Source organism: Pezoporus flaviventris, unplaced genomic scaffold (assembly GCF_033815535.1).
Source record: "Pezoporus flaviventris isolate CSIRO_AGI_PZ_B2104156 unplaced genomic scaffold, CSIRO_AGI_Pfla_v1 ptg000158l, whole genome shotgun sequence".
NCBI classification, from domain to species: Eukaryota; Metazoa; Chordata; class Aves; order Psittaciformes; family Psittacidae; genus Pezoporus; species Pezoporus flaviventris.
The window spans coordinates 958,613-977,879 of record NW_026892706.1 but is presented as its reverse complement, the minus strand read 5'-3'; the positions used below and the strand labels follow the sequence as shown (position 1 = coordinate 977,879).

The 19,267-nt window shown below is 42.0% G+C and overlaps 1 protein-coding gene across 1 annotated transcript in view; it reads left to right on the top strand.

The window, feature by feature from the left end:
• FASN (fatty acid synthase) overlaps positions 1-17,270 on the top strand; it is a 44,484-nt gene extending 27,214 nt beyond the window's left edge. The window contains exons 24-43 of the mRNA XM_061479933.1: positions 1,116-1,280; positions 1,467-1,585; positions 1,690-1,844; positions 2,650-2,853; positions 3,863-4,013; positions 4,488-4,666; positions 5,253-5,372; positions 5,530-5,652; positions 7,231-7,451; positions 7,686-7,887; positions 8,749-8,900; positions 9,362-9,453; positions 9,613-9,764; positions 10,049-10,291; positions 11,701-11,889; positions 12,389-12,616; positions 13,038-13,258; positions 13,775-13,873; positions 13,996-14,247; positions 15,330-17,270. Of these exons, the coding sequence (XP_061335917.1) occupies positions 1,116-1,280; positions 1,467-1,585; positions 1,690-1,844; positions 2,650-2,853; positions 3,863-4,013; positions 4,488-4,666; positions 5,253-5,372; positions 5,530-5,652; positions 7,231-7,451; positions 7,686-7,887; positions 8,749-8,900; positions 9,362-9,453; positions 9,613-9,764; positions 10,049-10,291; positions 11,701-11,889; positions 12,389-12,616; positions 13,038-13,258; positions 13,775-13,873; positions 13,996-14,247; positions 15,330-15,467 (3,405 nt within the window). The 3' untranslated portion in view covers positions 15,468-17,270. The remainder of the gene's footprint in view (positions 1-1,115; positions 1,281-1,466; positions 1,586-1,689; positions 1,845-2,649; positions 2,854-3,862; positions 4,014-4,487; positions 4,667-5,252; positions 5,373-5,529; positions 5,653-7,230; positions 7,452-7,685; positions 7,888-8,748; positions 8,901-9,361; positions 9,454-9,612; positions 9,765-10,048; positions 10,292-11,700; positions 11,890-12,388; positions 12,617-13,037; positions 13,259-13,774; positions 13,874-13,995; positions 14,248-15,329) is intronic.
• The last annotated feature ends 1,997 nt before the right edge of the window (positions 17,271-19,267 follow it).

The window sequence follows — 19,267 nt, the reverse complement described above, 5'->3', positions numbered from 1 at the left end:
TAAGAAGAGAGTAGCACTTCCAATAGTTTTAACTTTTTTTGTCTATAATTCCGGAGTGTGGTAGTTGGATTTTGATTTTGCTATGACCTGGATTTCAGCTGTTCACTATTTGCAAAGGTTTTGAAAAGAAAAGGGTAAGTTTCTCAGCTTTGTATCTTACCCTGTGAGGTGTAAAAAGATAAAAAGAAAATCCTGAGATGCTACTGAACCTGATAACTTAAAACCTAGATCTGTTGTGTCACTAGTCTCATATTAGCAAATCCCTTGGATAAGATACATGCAAGTTGAATGCACCTTCCCTAAGGAAAATGATATGACACAGGGAAGTGAGCAGGACTTAATATAGTTCTTGAAGTTTTCTAAGTAGTGACACTGACCCTAGTCCTTGGTACAAGGGATCATGCTGTAAAAACCTGCTGTTTTGTGTCTGGCATATGAAAAGCAAATGGGTGCTTTTCTAGGAGCCTGCAGTTGTTTGCATTTCATTCAGACAGTGGAGCTTCAGTTTTTCTGGATATTCCATATGTGCATTATAATTGTTTTTCTGAAATACCATTTTATTTAACTTAAGTGTGTAGATGCTTCATGTTTTCTCTGTTACGCTTTAGTTTTTTTTGTTGCAGACAGGGCTTATGTGACATAAACTGGTAACATCTAAGCTCAGTGTTTCCACTTGTATTATTTCCTGTATTGGAATCTGTATATTGTATTTGACTGTGGAGGTGTGCATTACTGCTGGAATTAAATTCTCGGCATGTTCAGTATCCTATGGGATTTGACCGCATGGTCACCGCTTGGTTTTTTGCACACCCTGGTAGTGTAGTAAAACTAGTTCCCTAACCAGGGCTTCAGGATATTTGTACCACTGCATTCTGAGGATCTTTTAGGGAAGGAGTAGTCTAGATATGAGTAAAACACTGTTGTGTTAATCAAATATATATTTGTACTGAGACAATACAGAACAGATGCCAAGATTTCACGCAAAAGCAAGAAAGATGGACGGTGCCTGTTGTTCCTCATGAAGCCTTCTTTGAGGAGACTCAACATGAAGTATAGATGCGACTTGTATTTTTAGTTGGCTTTCCTGTTAATTGTTGGTTTACCTGATTTGACAGGCACAGTGGGAAGGCTTATTCAGCAAAGCCTCACTGAATCTGGTTGCTATGAAGAAATCATTCTTTGGCTCAGTTATTTTCCTGTGTCGTCGGCAAGCCCCTGCCAAAACACCCATTTTTCTGCCAATAGATGAGACCCATTTTATGTGGGTTGAATCCTTAAAGGTGAGAGTTTGTGTCTTGGATATCTGAATTTCTAAATCATTACATTTTCTAAATGAGATATTTAGCAATGTCTGTGTGTGTTCAGTTACTTTTCTTACAATAGAAGTGACTCATCTCTGCCTTAAGATATGAGGGCTATTTCCTTTCTGTGGTTCCTAGTAAAACAGTTTTGGGCTTGTCCTGTAGGAGGTCTTGGCTGACCCATCAGAGCAGCCTGTGTGGTTGACTGCCACCAGTTGTGGGAACTCTGGAATCTTGGGAATGGTGAACTGTCTCCGCCTTGAAGCAGAAGGCCACAGAATCAGGTCTGTAAGCGTGCCTTTGAGTCTTAGTTGGAGGTGAGCTACTTTGTGTTAGCTTCTTTTTAGGCTATAGCAAAACAAGTAAAATGACAACTCTTGGCTTCTAGGTGTGTGTTTGTTTCCAACTTGAACCCTTCATCAGCTGTCCCACCCACCAGTCTCTCTTCTCTGGAGATGCAGAAGATTGTTCAGAGGGACCTTGTGATGAATGTGTACCGTGATGGAAAGTGGGGCTCATTCCGGCATCTCCCATTGCAGCAAGGTAATGCCTTTGAGGTCTGAGGATCACTTGCAGGGCCTTGAGTCTGAATGAACTTAAAATTGAAAATTAGTGGCTACTGTTGCTACAACTATTTTTATTATTATTTTTTAATGGATAATTTGGAATTCTTCTGCTCCAGCTCAGATTGAACAGTAGCGTATTCTGGTGCCAGCAAGAGGGATGAGCCCTTTAGAGTATGGGTAGTATTGCAGGCTAAGAAAGGGCTTTCTGGAGAGCAAATGGAAGAGGAGGTAGCAATTATACAAGGAATTTACTCATTCTGGAAAGCGTGTGCCTGTACGAATGCGTGTAGAGTTCTTATTGTAGAATCATAGAATCAACTAGGTTAGAAAAGACCTTTAAGATCAAGTCCAACCATTACCCCAGGACTGCCAAGACCACCACTAAACCATATTTCTCAGAGTCTCATCTACATGTTTGTGAGCACTTCTAGGGACAGGGTCTCCAGCCCTGCCCTGAACAGCCTGTTCCAATGCCTGAACACCCTCTTGGGGAAGAAATTTTTCCTAATCTCCATCTAAACCTCCCCTGGTGCAGCTTGAGGCTGTTTCCTCTTGTTCTGTCACTTGTTACCTGGGAGCAGAGACAGACCCCACCTCACTACAACCTCCTTTAAGGTAGTTGTAGAGAGTGATAAGGTCCCCTCAAGCCTTCTCTTCTCTAGACTAACCCCCACCCCCCCCAGTTCCCTCAGCCATTCCTCATGAGAATAAGACTTATTCTCCAGACCCATCACCAGCTTTGTTGCCCTTTTCTGGACCTGAAATTGTTCCTTCTTCTGCAGCACAGCCTCTGGAGCTGACAGAATATGCCTATGTGAATGTATTGACTCGTGGAGACCTCTCATCTCTTCATTGGATTGTCTCCCCGCTTCGACACTTCCACACAACGAATCCCGATGTTCAACTCTGCAAAGTCTATTATGCATCTCTCAACTTCCGGGACATTATGCTGGCCACAGGAAAGCTTTCTCCAGACGCTATTCCTGGTGAGTTAAAAATACACTAGAAGAAAATGGATGTTTTCTGTTACTCTTCTAAAATTTATTCACATAATCTCCTTAATGTTAGTTAGGCACTGTGTAAAATGTGTATCAGGCTTTGTTTAGCAGGAAAGCATACTTTTTGAAAAGGAAGTATAACCCTGCTGCAGTACATCCAAAAACTCCTCTAAGTTCTAATTCCAGGTGCAGTCCCATTTTTTTCATGTAGCAATACTAATAAACCTTACTGTGGGGAAACACTGCTAGCCCCATTGCATATAGATACCAAGTGTGATGTGAAAAATCTTAGTGGAGATTCCAGGGAAGGACAAGGTACATGCCACAGTGAAAACGTTGAAGTTTTGTGGTGCCATGCTACTGGATATAGTTTGGTTTTAGGGGAGAAAAATGCAAAGTGAAATAATCTCCAGTCTGCAAAATGAAGGTGATAATATCTTGCCTTACTGCGAGTTAAGAATTAATGCAATGTCTATTAAATGGTTTTAAAACTCTGTTTAAAGGAGAGGGGGTTGAATGTGTGCATTTGGAGATTTTTATGGCTGTGACTACTAGGGCCTGGTATCCTTTCATGACTTGAGATTAGTCTCTGCCTAAAAAGTTAGTGTTTGCAAAAGAATAAGGTGTCGCAATATATTTTTGCTGTGATCATGCTGTCTAGTTTATGTATCATTCTTATTTGGAGGAACAAAATTGCCTCTGAAACAAGAAATTTCCATGACATTTCTCAGATGAAAACTGGAAACTGAAGCAATATCATCAAGGATAAAGAGTAAGATTTAATGAGACCACATCCTTTTCTGCTACTTTTGTAGCAAGAAATTAACTCTGGTGGCTTACAAACTGTGTGCGTAGTAGACAAATTCCAGCACTTTTTCTGTCAGAGGTTCTAATTTTTGGGACCCACAGTGGTAGTACATTCTTGACCTAAAAATTCTTGACCAAGGGATTTTTAGAAGAGAAATAGCCTTTGTAAAAGATGATAATGTTCTTTCAGGTAACTGGGCTTTGCAGCAGTGCATGCTGGGCATGGAGTTCTCAGGACGGGACCTGGCTGGAAGAAGGGTGATGGGATTGCTGCCAGCAAAGGGGCTGGCTACAGTGGTAGACTGTGACAAGAGGTTTCTATGGGAGGTGCCTAAAAACTGGTAGGTCCACTTCTGTCTTCTGGGGTGTGGTTTAGATTTGCCTTCCTGCCTGAGGCTGATGACAGCCCTAATCAGACCAGAGTAATGCACAGTGGGTAGATTCCCAACTGGGAAATGATAACAGAGTTAGTCTCCTGAGCAGCTGTAGGATTTGGCTTAGATTCACTGCAGGAGTTGAGCATTAGTTTTTGTATAGAGGCTTGCACAGGTTCTCATCTCCTTAGGCCCTTAGGTCAAAAAGTGTAAATGTTTTTCAGTCATGCCAGCAGACTGCCACAGCTGCCAAGAGTTTCATCCTTCCACAAATACATTTTGGTAACTAAGCAGTAACATAACCAACACCAAAATCCCAGTGTATGTGTGAGCTATCTTAACAGTTTAACCTTTCCATTGGAGAAAAGCAATTTTCATCAGAGAATCTAGTAGTCTTCTCCAAGGCTAAAGATACGTTCTCTCTTTCACTTTGCTGCTTAGGACGCTGGAAGAAGCAGCTTCAGTGCCTGTGGTTTATGCCACTGCTTATTATGCTTTGGTGGTTCGAGGTGGTATGAAGAAGGGTGAGAGTATCCTTATTCACTCTGGCTCAGGAGGTGTTGGCCAAGCAGCCATTGCCATTGCCCTGAGCATGGGCTGCCGTGTCTTTACTACTGTAGGTGAGTACTGAGGGTCTAGTGTCACAGGGGAAAATAAAATAAAATTTATATATATAAGAAATAATAATACATGAGAGAGGAAATTGTGTGTGTTTATATATAAAAATATGCATTTACATATGTACTTTTTGCTTCAATATGATCTCTATAACTTTGATCTAGTTTCTAGACTAAAAATGGGGTACATGGTAAATACAGCTACTGACTGTGCTTGAAACTTCAACAGACAAATTTATATACCTCTGTACACTATATACCTCTGTACACTATATAATGAAGTGTGGAAAAATATTAAGGCTACTTCATTTTAAATTCAGTAATATGGTAAAAGAGTGTCTATCTGTTGCAAGGCTTGGTCTGTTTCCAGTCCTTGCTCCAGCTCATAAATGAGCAGTAACAACTAGACAGCCTTTGTCCTAAGGTTTGACACCTTGAGAGCATGAGAGCTTTGAAACAAGTGCTTGATGGCTGCTCAGACTTAGTCCTGTGGAAAAGACGTGCGGATGAAAATGGGCTGTTTCATCATTTAAAAAACCAAACGCAAAAAAGGAGTACCGGCATCATTCAGCATTTCTTTTACTTTCAGGCTCCACTGAGAAACGTGAGTATCTCCAAGCAAGATTCCCAGAGCTGGATGCCAATAGTTTTGCCAGCTCCCGAAATACTACCTTTGAGCAACATATACTGCGACTTACTAATGGAAAAGGTAAGAGCAAGAAATACTTTTTCCTTTTTTTGTCAGCTATGCCTCATTATGCAGTTGCAGGTTCTAAAGATAAAATGAGTCACTAGAAAGCAGGGTTAGGCTCTCAGCAGAGTTCAGAGTTGAGTTTATTAAATAGTTGCTTCTCTTTTCATTGCAGGTGTGGACCTTGTGTTAAATTCCTTGGCAGAAGAGAAGCTCCAAGCCAGTTTGCGTTGTCTTGCTCAACATGGGCGCTTTTTGGAAATAGGCAAATTTGATCTGTCTAACAACAGTCAGCTTGGTAAGGTGGGGCGTTGGGAAATAGATCTCATTAGGTTTAAGCAAACATGACAGCACAACCTATATATTATCTTAGCAGAGACCGATCTTCAAATTTAGAGAAACTTTTAGCTGGGATACTTTTATCACTAGTGATTTATGTAGTTTTTCAGCAAACACCTTTCGGAGGAGCATAAAACATGTAAAATAATTCTCTTCTTCAAAGACTGTTTAAAATCAGCATAGGACATGTTGCCCACAGTGTTTGAATAGGAAAGTAGTATGAAACAGCATTTATTTCACATGGCACTGTTTACCACTGTGTCTGATACATTATAGATTTCCTAGATCTGTTTGACTTGGAAACTTTTTGGGATGTCACATATCCATTTGTGATAGATGAGTGCACTGTAAAACTCAGCAAATGAAGTTCATAGTTCCACAAGCTGCAGTTTTGCCCTCTCTTCTGGATAAATATAATTAGTGAAAGTTAATGGAATTTTTGAGATAACTACAGAGAACCTGATATTGAGAGAACCTTAATTTGTTGTTTCACTAAGTATCTGTGCCATTTTGAATAGAATGTGATAGTTCCGGTTGGAAGGGACCTGCACATTTGAGTACCTTCCTATTGTTTTTAAATTGCTGGGCCCAGTACTGCACATAGAGCTCCATGTGAGGCTTCACCAACAGTAAACACAGCAGGACAGTCACCTCTTGCCCAGCTGGTTCTGCTGTGTCTGGCAAACCCCAGGATGCGGTTTGCCCTCTCAGCTGCCAGGGCACACTGCTGGCTCCTATTGAGCCTGCTGCTAACCAGTTCTCTGCAGTCCCTTTCTGCAAAGCTGCTCTCCAGCCAATTCCTCTCCTAACTCATAGTCCTCTCCAGTCCTCTCCTAACTTGTACCTGGCATTATTTGGTCTCAAGTACAGAATCTGGCATTTGTTCTTGATAAATTTCCTGTCATTGATGAATGCCCAATGTTCCAGTCTATCCAGGCCCCTCTGCAAGGCCTCTTGTTTCTCAAGAGAGTCAATAGCACCTCCTAGTTTTTGATGGCATATGGGGCAAGATTTAACCTGATTTCTCCTGGATGGCAAAACAAATTCAAATGTGTTAGTGAAAATTAACAAGTATGTTCTCCTGTTGTAGAATGATTGAATATAGCAAGTGTTGACAGTCTCTTTACATTTCGAGAGATCCTAGCATTTTGGAAAACTTCCTGTGAGAAAGAATTTCCTGTGGAGATGGACAAGGATGTAACATGGAGTTCTCGCTCCTCTATGACTAACTCGGCTGGACACAAAATGTCCTTTTCAGTATCAGACTGACCATGTTGTAGCTTGTCTTCTTCATACACAATTTTTGCGAGTAGCATTTTTGTTAAACTGGTCTGCTTGTAAAAGAACAACCCAATTAATACAGCATTTAGAGTGTATATGCAAGAATGAGTTTGGAAAATGTAGAATGCTAGCAACTAACTGCTTTACTCCCGAGTCTTACTTTACTGACCTATAAAGAAATGTTTCTGAAGCAGATGACAGACTCTGTTTTGAAATGTCAGCCAGCATCAGGTCATAACCAAGTTGCTTTTTCTAGGAATGGCTCTCTTCCTCAAGAATGTGGCATTTCATGGGATCCTACTAGATGCAGTCTTTGAGGAAAATCAACAGTGGGAAGTGGTATCAGAGTTGTTGAAGAAAGGCATAAAAGATGGTGTAGTAAAACCCCTGAGGAGTACAGTCTTTAACAAAGAAGAGGTAGAAGCTGCCTTCAGGTTCATGGCACAGGGAAAACATATTGGCAAAGTTATGATCAAGGTAATGAGATAATGACTCTGATTCTCATCCTCTGTAGGTAACAGTATTGGATATTTTTGATCCAGTTCCAGCTGAAGTTGAATAACTGGGACAGCACAGGATGGTTATTTCTACTGCAGACATTGTAACAGGTGTTCCTGGGGTGGCTGGAGGAGCCAGGCCCGGAGCAGGAGGTTCAGGGGTGACATCTGGGGGCAGCTCATCTGAACTATGTTTTTTCTGCACGGGGGGCAGGTCCAGGAGGAGGAACTGGAATCTCCTCTGAGAAGGTCTGACCCGGTTAAAATCTCTGCCATCTCTCGAACCTCCTGTCCACCTACCAAGTCTTACATCATCACAGGGGGCCTAGGAGGATTTGGGCTTGAGTTGGCACAATGGCTAGTTGAGAGAGGAGCACAGAAGCTCATACTGACATCTCGTTCTGGCATACGAACTGGTAAGCAAAACAGGGAACATGACTGCCTTTCAATAGATCTGAGTTTGTAGTTTCTTTCCATTTTTACAGTGTCCTATCAGTAATTAATAGTGTCTTGATATCTTTTTCTTTTTTCTCATGTATGTATTCTCTCACTTGAAACAAGCCGTTTTAGTTCCAAAGGAGGAAGTATCTTTTAACTTCTTTTTCAACTACTTCTTCCCTCTCCTTGTTGTTTTTTTTTTTTGTTTATGCTTCCCAATTCTATCAGCCCATTTCTTCCCTTACCCAGGATTTTTTATCCAGCCTTACTTTTACCCCCTCTATGAAATCTGTCTCTTAATACCTCACTGACTTGTTCCGTAGCTGTAGCATAGGAGATCACATGCCACAAGGAAGGACCGCACAAAACTGTCTCAAGTTTTGTGTGGATGCTTACTCTTGCTCCTTCAGATAGCTGATCTGTAAGGATGTGCCCTATTATGTGATAATATCAGTAAGCATTTTTATTCAGTTTTAAGCCATTAGTTTGATTACAGTTGCAGAATTGAGATTTCTTAGTAGCGGTAGCCTTTTCACTCTTTCCTCATACAAATTCAGTCTACATAATTCTGTCTCTACAGATTTCTTTCCATTGATAGGTTTGCAATTGTACCACTTGTTCAAACACATAGACCAGCTGTTTCTACTTCTTAAGTTCCAGTTGTGCTACTATAATCTGTTGCCTTACTCTAGCAGTTTTGTCCCGTTTTCTGCTTGTAGCTGAATTGGGTATTTATCTATTCAGTTCCTATCTAGTCAGAAAAGAGTAAGGGGCAGGTTAACCAAAGCCTTACGGTTTAAATGCTTCATCCCAGGTACTGGTCACCTTTATTTTTATAGGCTATCAGGCTGAACGTGTTAGGCAGTGGAAGGCACTGGGAATCCAGGTATTGGTATCTACCAGTGATATCGCAACGCTAGAAGGAGCACAGCTGTTGATAGAAGAAGCTTTGCAGCTTGGTCCAGTTGGAGGCATCTTTAATTTGGCTGTGGTAAGTGACTTGTAAGGACTTGTAAGAGAGAAAGAGCAGCCATTCAAGTGGCTTTTCTACTGAGGGCAATCAGGCTTCATACAGTTTTAGATTGCATCTCTGTGTTTCAAAGGACACTTTGCTTTGCCCTTACCTGGTGACTAAAGGCTTAAGGGTCTGGCCCCTTGACCTGGGAAGCAACTTGTATGGCCAGTGATTTCAGTTGACAAACGTTGCCTGAGACCCATGGGGACAAGAAAAGTCCCCCACAGAACTTGACAGCTGAAGGCTGCAGTGACAGTACTGAAAAAAGCAGACTTGCCAAAAGCCATGTTGGTCCTAGTCATTTTGGGGCATTCAGGGTATGTCCATACTCTAAAGTTACACTAAAGCATTGTGTAGTGATACCCTCTCGTATCTCAAGCCATGTGGCCAATTTAAATGGAAAAATACACTTTTTTCTCTTTCTCCCCTCCCCCCAGGTCCTGAGAGATGGTATGATTGAAAACCAGACCCCAGAATTATTCTGGGAGGTCAACAAGCCCAAGTATTCAGGCACCCTTCATTTGGATTGGTAAGTGTCTGTAGAAGAGACAAATATGTACTGCTTTCGTGGTCACAGAGCTGATAAAACTTAAAGCAGTTTTAAAAACTGAGTCTTGCCCTAGTCTTCCCCAGTGACAGAGTTATCAGGCTTTTCTGATGAAGTTTCTCTCCCCTGCTCTACTCCAAGGGTGACTCGTAAGAAGTGTCCAGACTTGGACTATTTTGTTGTGTTCTCCTCTGTAAGCTGTGGAAGAGGAAATGCTGGTCAAAGTAATTATGGCTTTGCCAATTCTACCATGGAGCGTATCTGTGAGCAGCGACATCACGATGGACTCCCAGGTAAGATGACTTTACTGATTGCACAGAATCATCTTTCTCTCGAAACATCCAGAGGAGAACCAGCTCACCAGAAATTTTTGCCTTTGTCCGGATATTGAATGTTGAAGGCTGTTTCCTCTCCTAGCTGTTACCCTGAGTCATTCATGTGTGAACAAATACTGACCATTTAACAGAATTTTAAGGAAATGCAGGCCTTCACTTAGCTGGTTTTTAACTCCCTTTTGTTGCTGCCTCCTGCTTTAGTTAGTTGTCCAGTGTGTTCTTTCTTCTGATTTCTTCTCCAGGCCTGGCAATCCAGTGGGGAGCCATTGGTGATGTGGGCATCCTTCTTAAGACAATGGGACACAAAGAGATTGTGGTTGGAGGAACCATTCCACAGCAAATCAGTTCATGCCTGGAGGTGCTTGACATCTTCCTGAATCAGCCTCATCCTGTCATGTCTAGTTTTGTCCTAGCAGAAAAGGTCTCTGTGAAAACTGAAGGAGGCAGTCAGCGGGATCTTGTAACAGCTGTTGCTCACATCCTGGGTAGGTGCTCTCAGACAAGCACTGCTGGGCAGTGTCTACCATCTCAATGCTTTTGGAAATCAGTGATGATGCTGCAGATGCTCTATTCAGCATCTCCTCCTGATTTCCTGTGCTGTGGGGGTGGTGGGGGGCTGTTTGTTTCCTTTACACTGATGCTTCTCTCCAATAATCAGGTCGTTTCTTGACCTTACTGTATTTACATACACATGCATACCTCACTGTCTTGGGTTTTCTTTAGAGTGGACTGGCACCTTTCTCCAAATGGAGAATCAACATGAACAGCCCTGAAGAGCAAAATTCTGGGACAGCACATAATAGAGCAAATACATGACTAGCTTTGAGTACTATTGCAGCTTTCAAACATTCACCTTGGGATATCCTTATACTGCCAAAAGTAGCTTTTATGTACTTAGTGTATTCTCTCATCAGCTGTCATTCTGTGTGAACATATAGTAACCATAGCTTTACTATGTGTTACAAGAAATGCCATGTCCTCCTGGCTGTTTTGTACCTCATGAATTTTACCATTGTCCCCTCTTCTTCTGCTGAAAGTGAATAATCTCTGTCAACTCTGTCTCTTTTGTGGACAGAAGCATGTATTGCTTCTTTGTTTTCTACCAAAAGAGATACTGATACATTAAAGGCAGTCTCCTGAGTATTACTGAAGGAACTGTGGGCAGTCGGACAAGTCTGACCTCGCAGAACAGATGTGGCTTTGAGAAGTCATAGGAAAGCATCTGTACCAGCTGTAGGGTTAGTTTGAAAGGAGAGATAGTGTGAAGACAAAAAAGGCGGAAGCTAGTAAGAAGATTAATGGTGGGAGCATGGCAACCAGAAGATGGAGGCAGGGAGAAAGAGCTGTAGATGCAAGTGTTGCTTTGTAAGGAAAGGGTAAGAGACTTTAACAGTGTGAAAACTGAAGAGGAAAAGGGAATGAAGATTATAGGCATTGTCTTCTCCAGTGTGATAGACATCAGGTGTTGCAATCAACCATCGTTGATGGTTTTGTCTCATGCTGTAGCTGAGGGTTAGTTAAGTTTAGAACTGCAGTTTCAGTTGGAGCCTGCAGTAGGTGAAATTCCTCTAGGTGGCTGTTCTGAACTTGGTCTAGAGCTGTAGTGACACAGCTCACACCTGTTTAGCTGAGGCTGATGTATCCCCTGTCATCCCTGTCGTAAAAGCTGCACACATTTAACATGTACTCTAAAGACAAGATCCTATATGAGTAGGCTAGATGTGGATTGTAGAAGAGGTGACTTGTTGAAAGCATTAGATAATCCTAAAATGTAATTCTCTAGCTGCAGTTTATTCAGGTTTCAGGGGAATAGAAGGTGGTTGAGAAGAAAACTGCAAGAGGCCTACAGCTGAAAAGAAATTGGCCTTTTATTGGTGTGCTCTTTTTTTCTCAGGTGTTCGTGATGTGAGTAGTTTGAATGCTGAGAGTACCTTGGCAGACTTGGGCTTGGATTCCTTGATGGGTGTGGAGGTGCGCCAGACGCTGGAGAGAGACTATGACATTGTTATGACCATGAGAGAAATCCGACTTCTTACAATCAAAAAACTCCATGAACTTTCTTCCAATTCCAGGACAGCAGAGGGTATAGTGCCTGCATTGGGGTTGCTGACAGTCACCTGAATGCAAATAATTAAGCTTCCAGTTTCTTTTGTCTGTAGTGGCATAAGCCTCAAATAATGAAATAAGGTTATAGCTGAAAGGCTTTTAAGTGACAGACATGTCACTGAAGTGCATTGGGCACTGGGGTCAGGCCCATTAGTTCTGGGAGCAGGGTATAAGAAAGAGTGTGAAAGCCACTTTCTTGCCTGGCTCTTATCTGCCTGTATGAGTACTCCTCTACAGCTCTGTGCAGGATGCAATTTGATACCTTTTACCTGTCTAAGGAGTAAACGATGTAATGTCATGCTTACTGTAAGCTAAAAGCATATGCAGTTGCTGAAGATCTGTCTGTGCCCTGATGATTTAGTGAGCCAATGGGCTAATCCAGAGCAACCTTAAGATTCTTCTTCAGGACTATGAGTGTGTGACCAAGACTGATCCTGAATGTAGTTGTATTTTGTCTGGTGTGCTTCCCTTCAAAGAGCTAAAGCCATCCCAACTGATGAAGACAGGCCCAGGCAAATCTCCAAAACTGGATTTGAACAACTTGTTGGTGAACCCAGAAGGGCCAACAGTCACCCGCCTCAATGATGTTCAGAGCACAGAGCGCCCTCTTTTCCTTGTTCACCCCATTGAAGGATCTGTTGCAGTTTTCTACACTCTCACCTCCAGACTTCATATGCCCTGTTATGGGCTCCAGTGCACAAAAGGTATCTCAGTTCATCATCTTGAATTTGTAAAATAACATTCTAATTTTTGGTTGCCTTATAGAGATAGCTTTGCTTCTAGACTCTTAAACTCTGAGGTTAAAGTATCAGTACCTATAGCCTGCACCAGGGTCATGTCAGGCTTCCCCAAATAACAAGAGAAGTACTAGGTTAGATTATGTATGGGCAAATGGAACAACTGGATGTTGCACAGTCCCTGCCAGCAGATAAACATGCAGGAGAAAAACAAGGCATGGTGCTCTACCTGTCTTTGGAAAGCAGCAACATTACTATTCTTTGTCCAAAATGTTAAGTTGCTAACCATAATTCAGAAACTGACCTTCAACAAAATAATGTGGATGTTTCCACCTGCCTGGCAGTGTCTTTCACTGGAATCTGTTTCTAACTTGCTTCTGTGTTCTAGCTGCTCCCTTGGACAGCATACAGAGCCTGGCAGCCTATTACATTGACTGTATGAAGCAGATACAACCCGAAGGACCTTACCGCATTGCTGGGTATTCCTTTGGTGCCTGCGTAGCCTTTGAAATGTGCTCCCAACTGCAAGACCAACAAAATGCTTCCCATGCACTCAATAGTCTGTTCCTCTTTGATGGGTCTCATTCCTTTGTGGCAGCATACACTCAGGTAAGAGACGCAAAGAAAATCTATTGTCTGGGGATCATCCTGTGTCAGGGCTCACATTCTAAGATCCTGCTGCTCCAGATATGAATCATCTGAAAAGATGTCTTGACAGGGGAGTTGGCTGATGGCTGTAGGTAGATGCTTAGGAATGGCTGAAGGATGAAAGCATATGGGGGGTGGTCTCCATTAACTGGTGAGGGCTAGGAGACAAATGTTGCTCTTGCTATGATGAATTGTAATATTAGTATGTTTTTGGGAGATCCTGGAGCCTGCAAGACAAGATCCTTGTGTAGGGATGCTAGGAAACCTTGCTTAAGCATTCCCTTACATATCCATTGAACTTTCTGTAGGATACTAGGCTCTTGGTAATTGCCAGCGGTGGATCTGCCCTCACGGGATCTTTATTCCACACCCTAACCTTTTTTCTTTCTTTTTTTCCTCCCTCACCTTTTCCTGGTTCAAAGCCATTTGTTCTGTAATTATTTTTTATCATGTTCACATTTTATTCTTCTCCTACAGAGCTACAGAGCCAAGCTGGCCCAAGGAAACGAGGCTGCATTGGAGACTGAAGCATTGTGTGCCTTTGTTCAGCAGTTTACAGGCATTGAATATAATAAGGTGATGTTGGTTTGTTTGGGGCTTTTTGTATCTTTATGTTTCACAAGAGGGCTGTGGTTTTCTGTTTAACAGATGGATTATCAGATATTGAGACTAATGGAAAAAAAAAATATTATTTCCAGCTGCTGGAGGTTCTTCTACCCCTGAAAGATCTGGAGGCTCGTGTGAATGCTGCTGCAGACCTGATAACTCGGATGCATGCAAACATCAATCGTGAAGCACTCAGCTTTGCTGCTGCTTCCTTTTACCATAAACTAAAGGCTGCTGACAAGTATATACCAGAGTCCAAGTATCATGGGAATGTGACATTGATGCGTGCAAAGTCTCACAGTGAATATGAAGAAGGACTGGGTGGAGACTACAGACTCTCAGAGGTCAGTCTGAGGCCTGCTGGTGACTGTTGAGGCTCTCTTGATACTTGAGGGAGCAAAAGAAAAGCATGGAAAATCATCCTTACTGCGGGGGAAAGGATGAAACCAACTGAAAGAAATTACAATTCTGCAGCTATTGTGCTCTAACAGGAATTTAAAGTCCCTAGAAGCAAATGAGTTGACTGTTCCAGGCATTTTCTTGGGGTAGTGAGGGCTAGAAGGAGGTCTACTCTCTCTATTGGATAAGTGTTTCTATAGCTGGTTCTTGCAGCTCTCTGTCTAGACTTCAGATAATAAAGATGTTAAGAGTAACTTAACAGAAGTAACTTTTAGTATCCTTCTGTCGCTGTAAACTCAAGTTTGTCTGCTGCTTGAGGGCAGACTTCTGAAGAGCAACTGTCAGACTTTTGACAACAGAGGTCGCTCTTTAGCTTTTAGCTTTTGGGGACAGCTTTGAAGTTAGTATGTGGGTTTCTTGTGAGCCTGAAAACTACTTTTTCAGCCCATGGTCCAGATAAGGTCACTGGTCTCTAGCCCTGTTCATGTAAAAGGGTTAAGTGTCTTACATTATTGTACAATACCAGGGAAAAGGGAGAGAGTTTCAGGAGCACCTGCTTCTGGTATCTCTTTTCCCTTCATACTTCTAAGTTACACTCATTATTGATACTAGGTTAACTTGTATGTTATTAAGAGTTACTTAATGACCTTAAAGGAAGATTTGATGGTGGTGGGAGAAAGATTAGGCCGAGAGGAGCATTATTTGATTTTCCTAAGGGCTTGGAAGTAGCCATTTTATCATTCTTTGATATTGTAGGTAATTATTCAGTTAGCATCAGGTTGGCTTCTTGCCCAGCTTATATTTGAGTGGGTCACCTGTCAGGCTGTCAAATTATCATGCTTTAAAACTGATTCCAAGCAATGCCCTGCAGCTGACCTATAGAAATGTGTCAAACTGGTGCTGTTTTCAATTGAGTTTGACCGAGATAGTGTTGTAAACTATGAGTGACTTAGAAGACTGCCAAACCCAAACCAACTACCTGATTGTATATGTGACTGTAAAGCTGTTCTTTTCCGTATCTATGCAGGTATGTGATGGGAAAGTATCTGTCCATATTATTGAAGGGGATCACCGCACCTTGTTGGAGGGAGATGGCGTTGAATCTATTATTGGGATCATCCACAGCTCACTGGCAGAGCCACGTGTCAGTGTCAGAGAGGGTTAATTTCTGCTCGCTTACCACCAATGGTGAAGAAAATGCCAACAACATTCTTTGTTATGACAGACCCCAAGGAACTCTTCTTGTTGTTCAACATCTCATCTGCTCTGCTGCCAGAACTGGGAAGTCCAGCTGAACTTGATTTCTTTCTCTTGCTCATCTTTTCCTTTCCCAACTTCATGGGTTCTCTCTCCTTGTTCTCTTCGTATGCTTTGTTTTCCCCTAGTATCCCTGTCTGTGTTACTCTAGTGCTCCAACTCTGTCACTATGCACTGCTGTGAGGGTTGCCCATCGATGCTTGTTCCTACACCCTTGGCAGTATGAAAAACAAATTTAGGAGTAGATTTCTTGTGCTCTATATTGTTTTTGTCTTAACAGTATTCCAAAGCATGTGTGATAGCACTTGTTGACCAAGCCCGGTGAGCAGGGAGAAGAGCTGCAGCTGATTTCTGAGATACCTTTTTGTCTGTGAAGAATCTGTCTGTGGCTATGTCAGAAAGAGAATTCCATTGAGGCTTTTGTAACTTTTTTTTTGTCATTTGATATATTCTAAGTATTTATTATGTCAAACCAGAGACTTCTTACTTGGTTTTAATTTATCGTGGGTTATAGAAGAAAAGAAACATCCCTTTTTGGAGGGGAAAGCTTATTCTACAAGGGGAAGTTGCCTATATGTTAAACCAAAGTGCATCTTTGGAATAATGTGGTTTCTTTTTCTTCTGTTTTTTTTCTCTTTCTCCCACTGCCATTCCCAGTTCAGAAAGGAAAAGGTAGTAGTGAGGAAGGCAGGGCTCTTGCCATCATCTGCTTTTTTGGGAGGGGGGCGGGGGGAGTGTAGGATGGATGCCACTGTATGGAACAGTCTTAACACTTGGTCTGATAAAAAGAAGGCAAAGCTATCCGTAGGAAGGTACTTTATATTTGTGCAAGGTTCTGTGCTCTGTTCTATCAGAACCTTAGTAAAGCATTAAGACTATTGCTTTACCTTTTTCCTTCCCACCTCCAGTCTTGCCACCCAACCAGACATTTGGAGTGGGGGTTAGGGGTGGGATAAAGTTCTTCAATTATAACTTAACAAATCCTCTTACCCCTCCCTGCTCTTCCATAACCAAAGTTCAGGCAAACATACAAGTATGTACCCGGAGCCCCTGTATATTTTATTTAGCACAGGGTCTTCCTAAGCCTTGTGTATTCATTTTCCTCTCAGTAATGAGACTGGAGATCCCACAAAAGTTAGCTAAGTAACCAGTTTGATGGCATGATTTTAAGACATAGTACCTTTTTAAAGGAAACTTGCATAAAAGTCAATAAACTTCTTGCCTTTGCTATGCTGAATCTGTCCTTTCCAAAATCAGTAAATCCTTACTACACTTATGATACAGAGGAGATGTGGGTAGCAATGAAGCCCCAACTAGGAGGAGCTATTATGCCTCTCAGAACTGCTATAAATCCCGTTTGCTCCATCTGAATCCCCCAGTGAAGTGTCCTGGTAGTACAGGAGCATTTCAATGACAGGAATAGATGGCTCTTCACTGCATGTTCTGACCTAGTGTCTTGCTTATGCCACCCTCTGTTGATAGTGGCTGGGTTAACTGGTTTTAGTTTTATAAAGTGTTTCTTCTGTGAAATCTGAAATAAAACCAATATAATGTCACCTTAATTTCCAAAATAAGTCTTGTTCTTTTTCTTTTTTTGTTTTGTTTGTTGTTGGTTTTTTGGTGTTTTTTGGTTGGTTTTTTTTTTTAATATGTTTTGGTCTTAACAGTGTCTTTTTGGCTTTCCTAGTATTAAACAGAATTGATCACTGGTTGGCTTTTTGTCTTATTCTCTACCACCATTTTTTAATCCTGTGTTTCATCTACAATCTCTCATTTCTTGGTAAAAAGCAAAACCTGTTTCTGGCATATCCGAGTTGGAGTCTGTAGAAATAATAACAATAATAAAGAAGACTACTTATTCTGGAGCATGGCTTTTTGTTGCCATGATTTTGCACACACCCACAAGATTGAAGTGGAAACTCCTACATTCTAATCCTGACTCCACTACTGTGGTTTTGAACAAGCCATTAATGCTACTGCCTCAGTTTCCCCATTTGTAAAATGGGACTAATGGCATCTACCTCAAGGTCACTGAGAGTGTTACGTAATGGGTATAAATGCTGTCAAGTTATTAGGTATGACTAGGTGTTAGGAGGTAACAGAAGGAGGGGAAGTGGCTAATGTGTGAGGGTGAGGTGCCTTACAGCCACAAAGAATCTAATACTGAAGAGTGGCTGTGTGAACTGGGCATATGTGCATGCTCTGGGACTTCATTATGTCTACTGCATATTACCCATGCACATCGTGGCATAGGATACTATGTAACAAAACAAATGTGGTTGGTTGGTTCGTTTTTAATTTAACTACTGGCAGTTGTAGTGAGCCTGAACAAAAACAATGTTGAAAGACTTCTACTTGCCTTGGTTCAATTGACAACCTAGGAGGAAAGAGAAAGGAGTGATTAAACTTCAAGCAGACATACTGCAATAGTTCTGTGCTAAAATGTTTCAACAAATCTTGAATGAGAGGGAGCAAGGACTAATGCTGTTCCAGCTATTGGCGTAGGAGGTGGATGAGTGCTCTGTATAAAGATTCATGGTCTCATCTAAGCAAAGCTTGAAGATAACTGGTTTAGTAACAGAAGTTCCTCAAGGACTTAGTCTACATGATCTCAATGTTGCTTTGGTTGTTACTTGAAAAGCAGAAGGTTGTTTTGGGTTTGATCCCCCCATAATTTTGTAACTATGAGCTGCTGCCCTGTATCCCATTCTGCAACTGGCTGCTGAACACAGTGTGCCAAAAATAAAAACCTTACTAGTGCTGGTACTGCTGCTTGTTTCTCACTAGTCCATCAGATAGGCATAGGCAAATGGTAACATACATTCTGCAAAATTGAAAACTACAGTTGCTTGCCTTGAGAAGATGAGGGCAGAAGTCAAGTCCTTAACAACTACCCTTCTATAAGAAATTGAAGTGGGAGTTTCTGTTGTCAACTCCTACTCACTTTTCAGTCTCCTTTTCAGCTAGCTTCTCATAGGCTTCTCTACACCAGGCTGGTCTTAATCTTGAGACTGAGAAACACAATGCCCTGTTGGCCCTGTAAACTTAATAGGTTCACAAACACATTGCTACCCTGAAATCGTGGGCAGTATACCTTAAATCTGCAATATAGCCTTAATAAGAAAAATAAGGAAGCTATTCTTTTTTCTATCCTACCATTTCCCTGAGGAGAAAGAAATATGCCTCTTGCCAAAGACAATAGCTAAAACATGCAAGAACTGGTGACTAAACAGCACTACCAGACTGCTCAAGTAGAGAAGTTTTCCAGTGCTGAGGGGGAGGTCAAGTAAAACCCAAAACATTTAAGGTAGACCAGTGATAAGGGAAGCAGGCATTTTCCTCCTGCAGCTAGTTACTTTACTGTCACTGAAGATCAGGCCCATTGCCGGCAACTCGGCCCAAAAGAAAAAAAAAAAAAAAAAGCTAAACCCCAAACAAATTCTGGAGCAGCTGCTTAAGAGATGGGGGTGGGTGAAGGAGAATTAGGCTGCGTGTTTAAGATATCAGAATGGGTTGTTTATGCCTCTGGAAGTGAAGGCAATGGAAGATGGTAGCGCGACCTCCCCATCCCACACGCCGGCCCTGCCGTTGCCTGGACTCTTCAGCGGGCGGCCCCTCCTTGCAGCGCCGCGGTTTCCGGAGGGGACGCCGCCGCAGCTGCACCGCGGAGCCGACCGGAGCGAGATGGCGGTGGCACCGTCCGGCCGG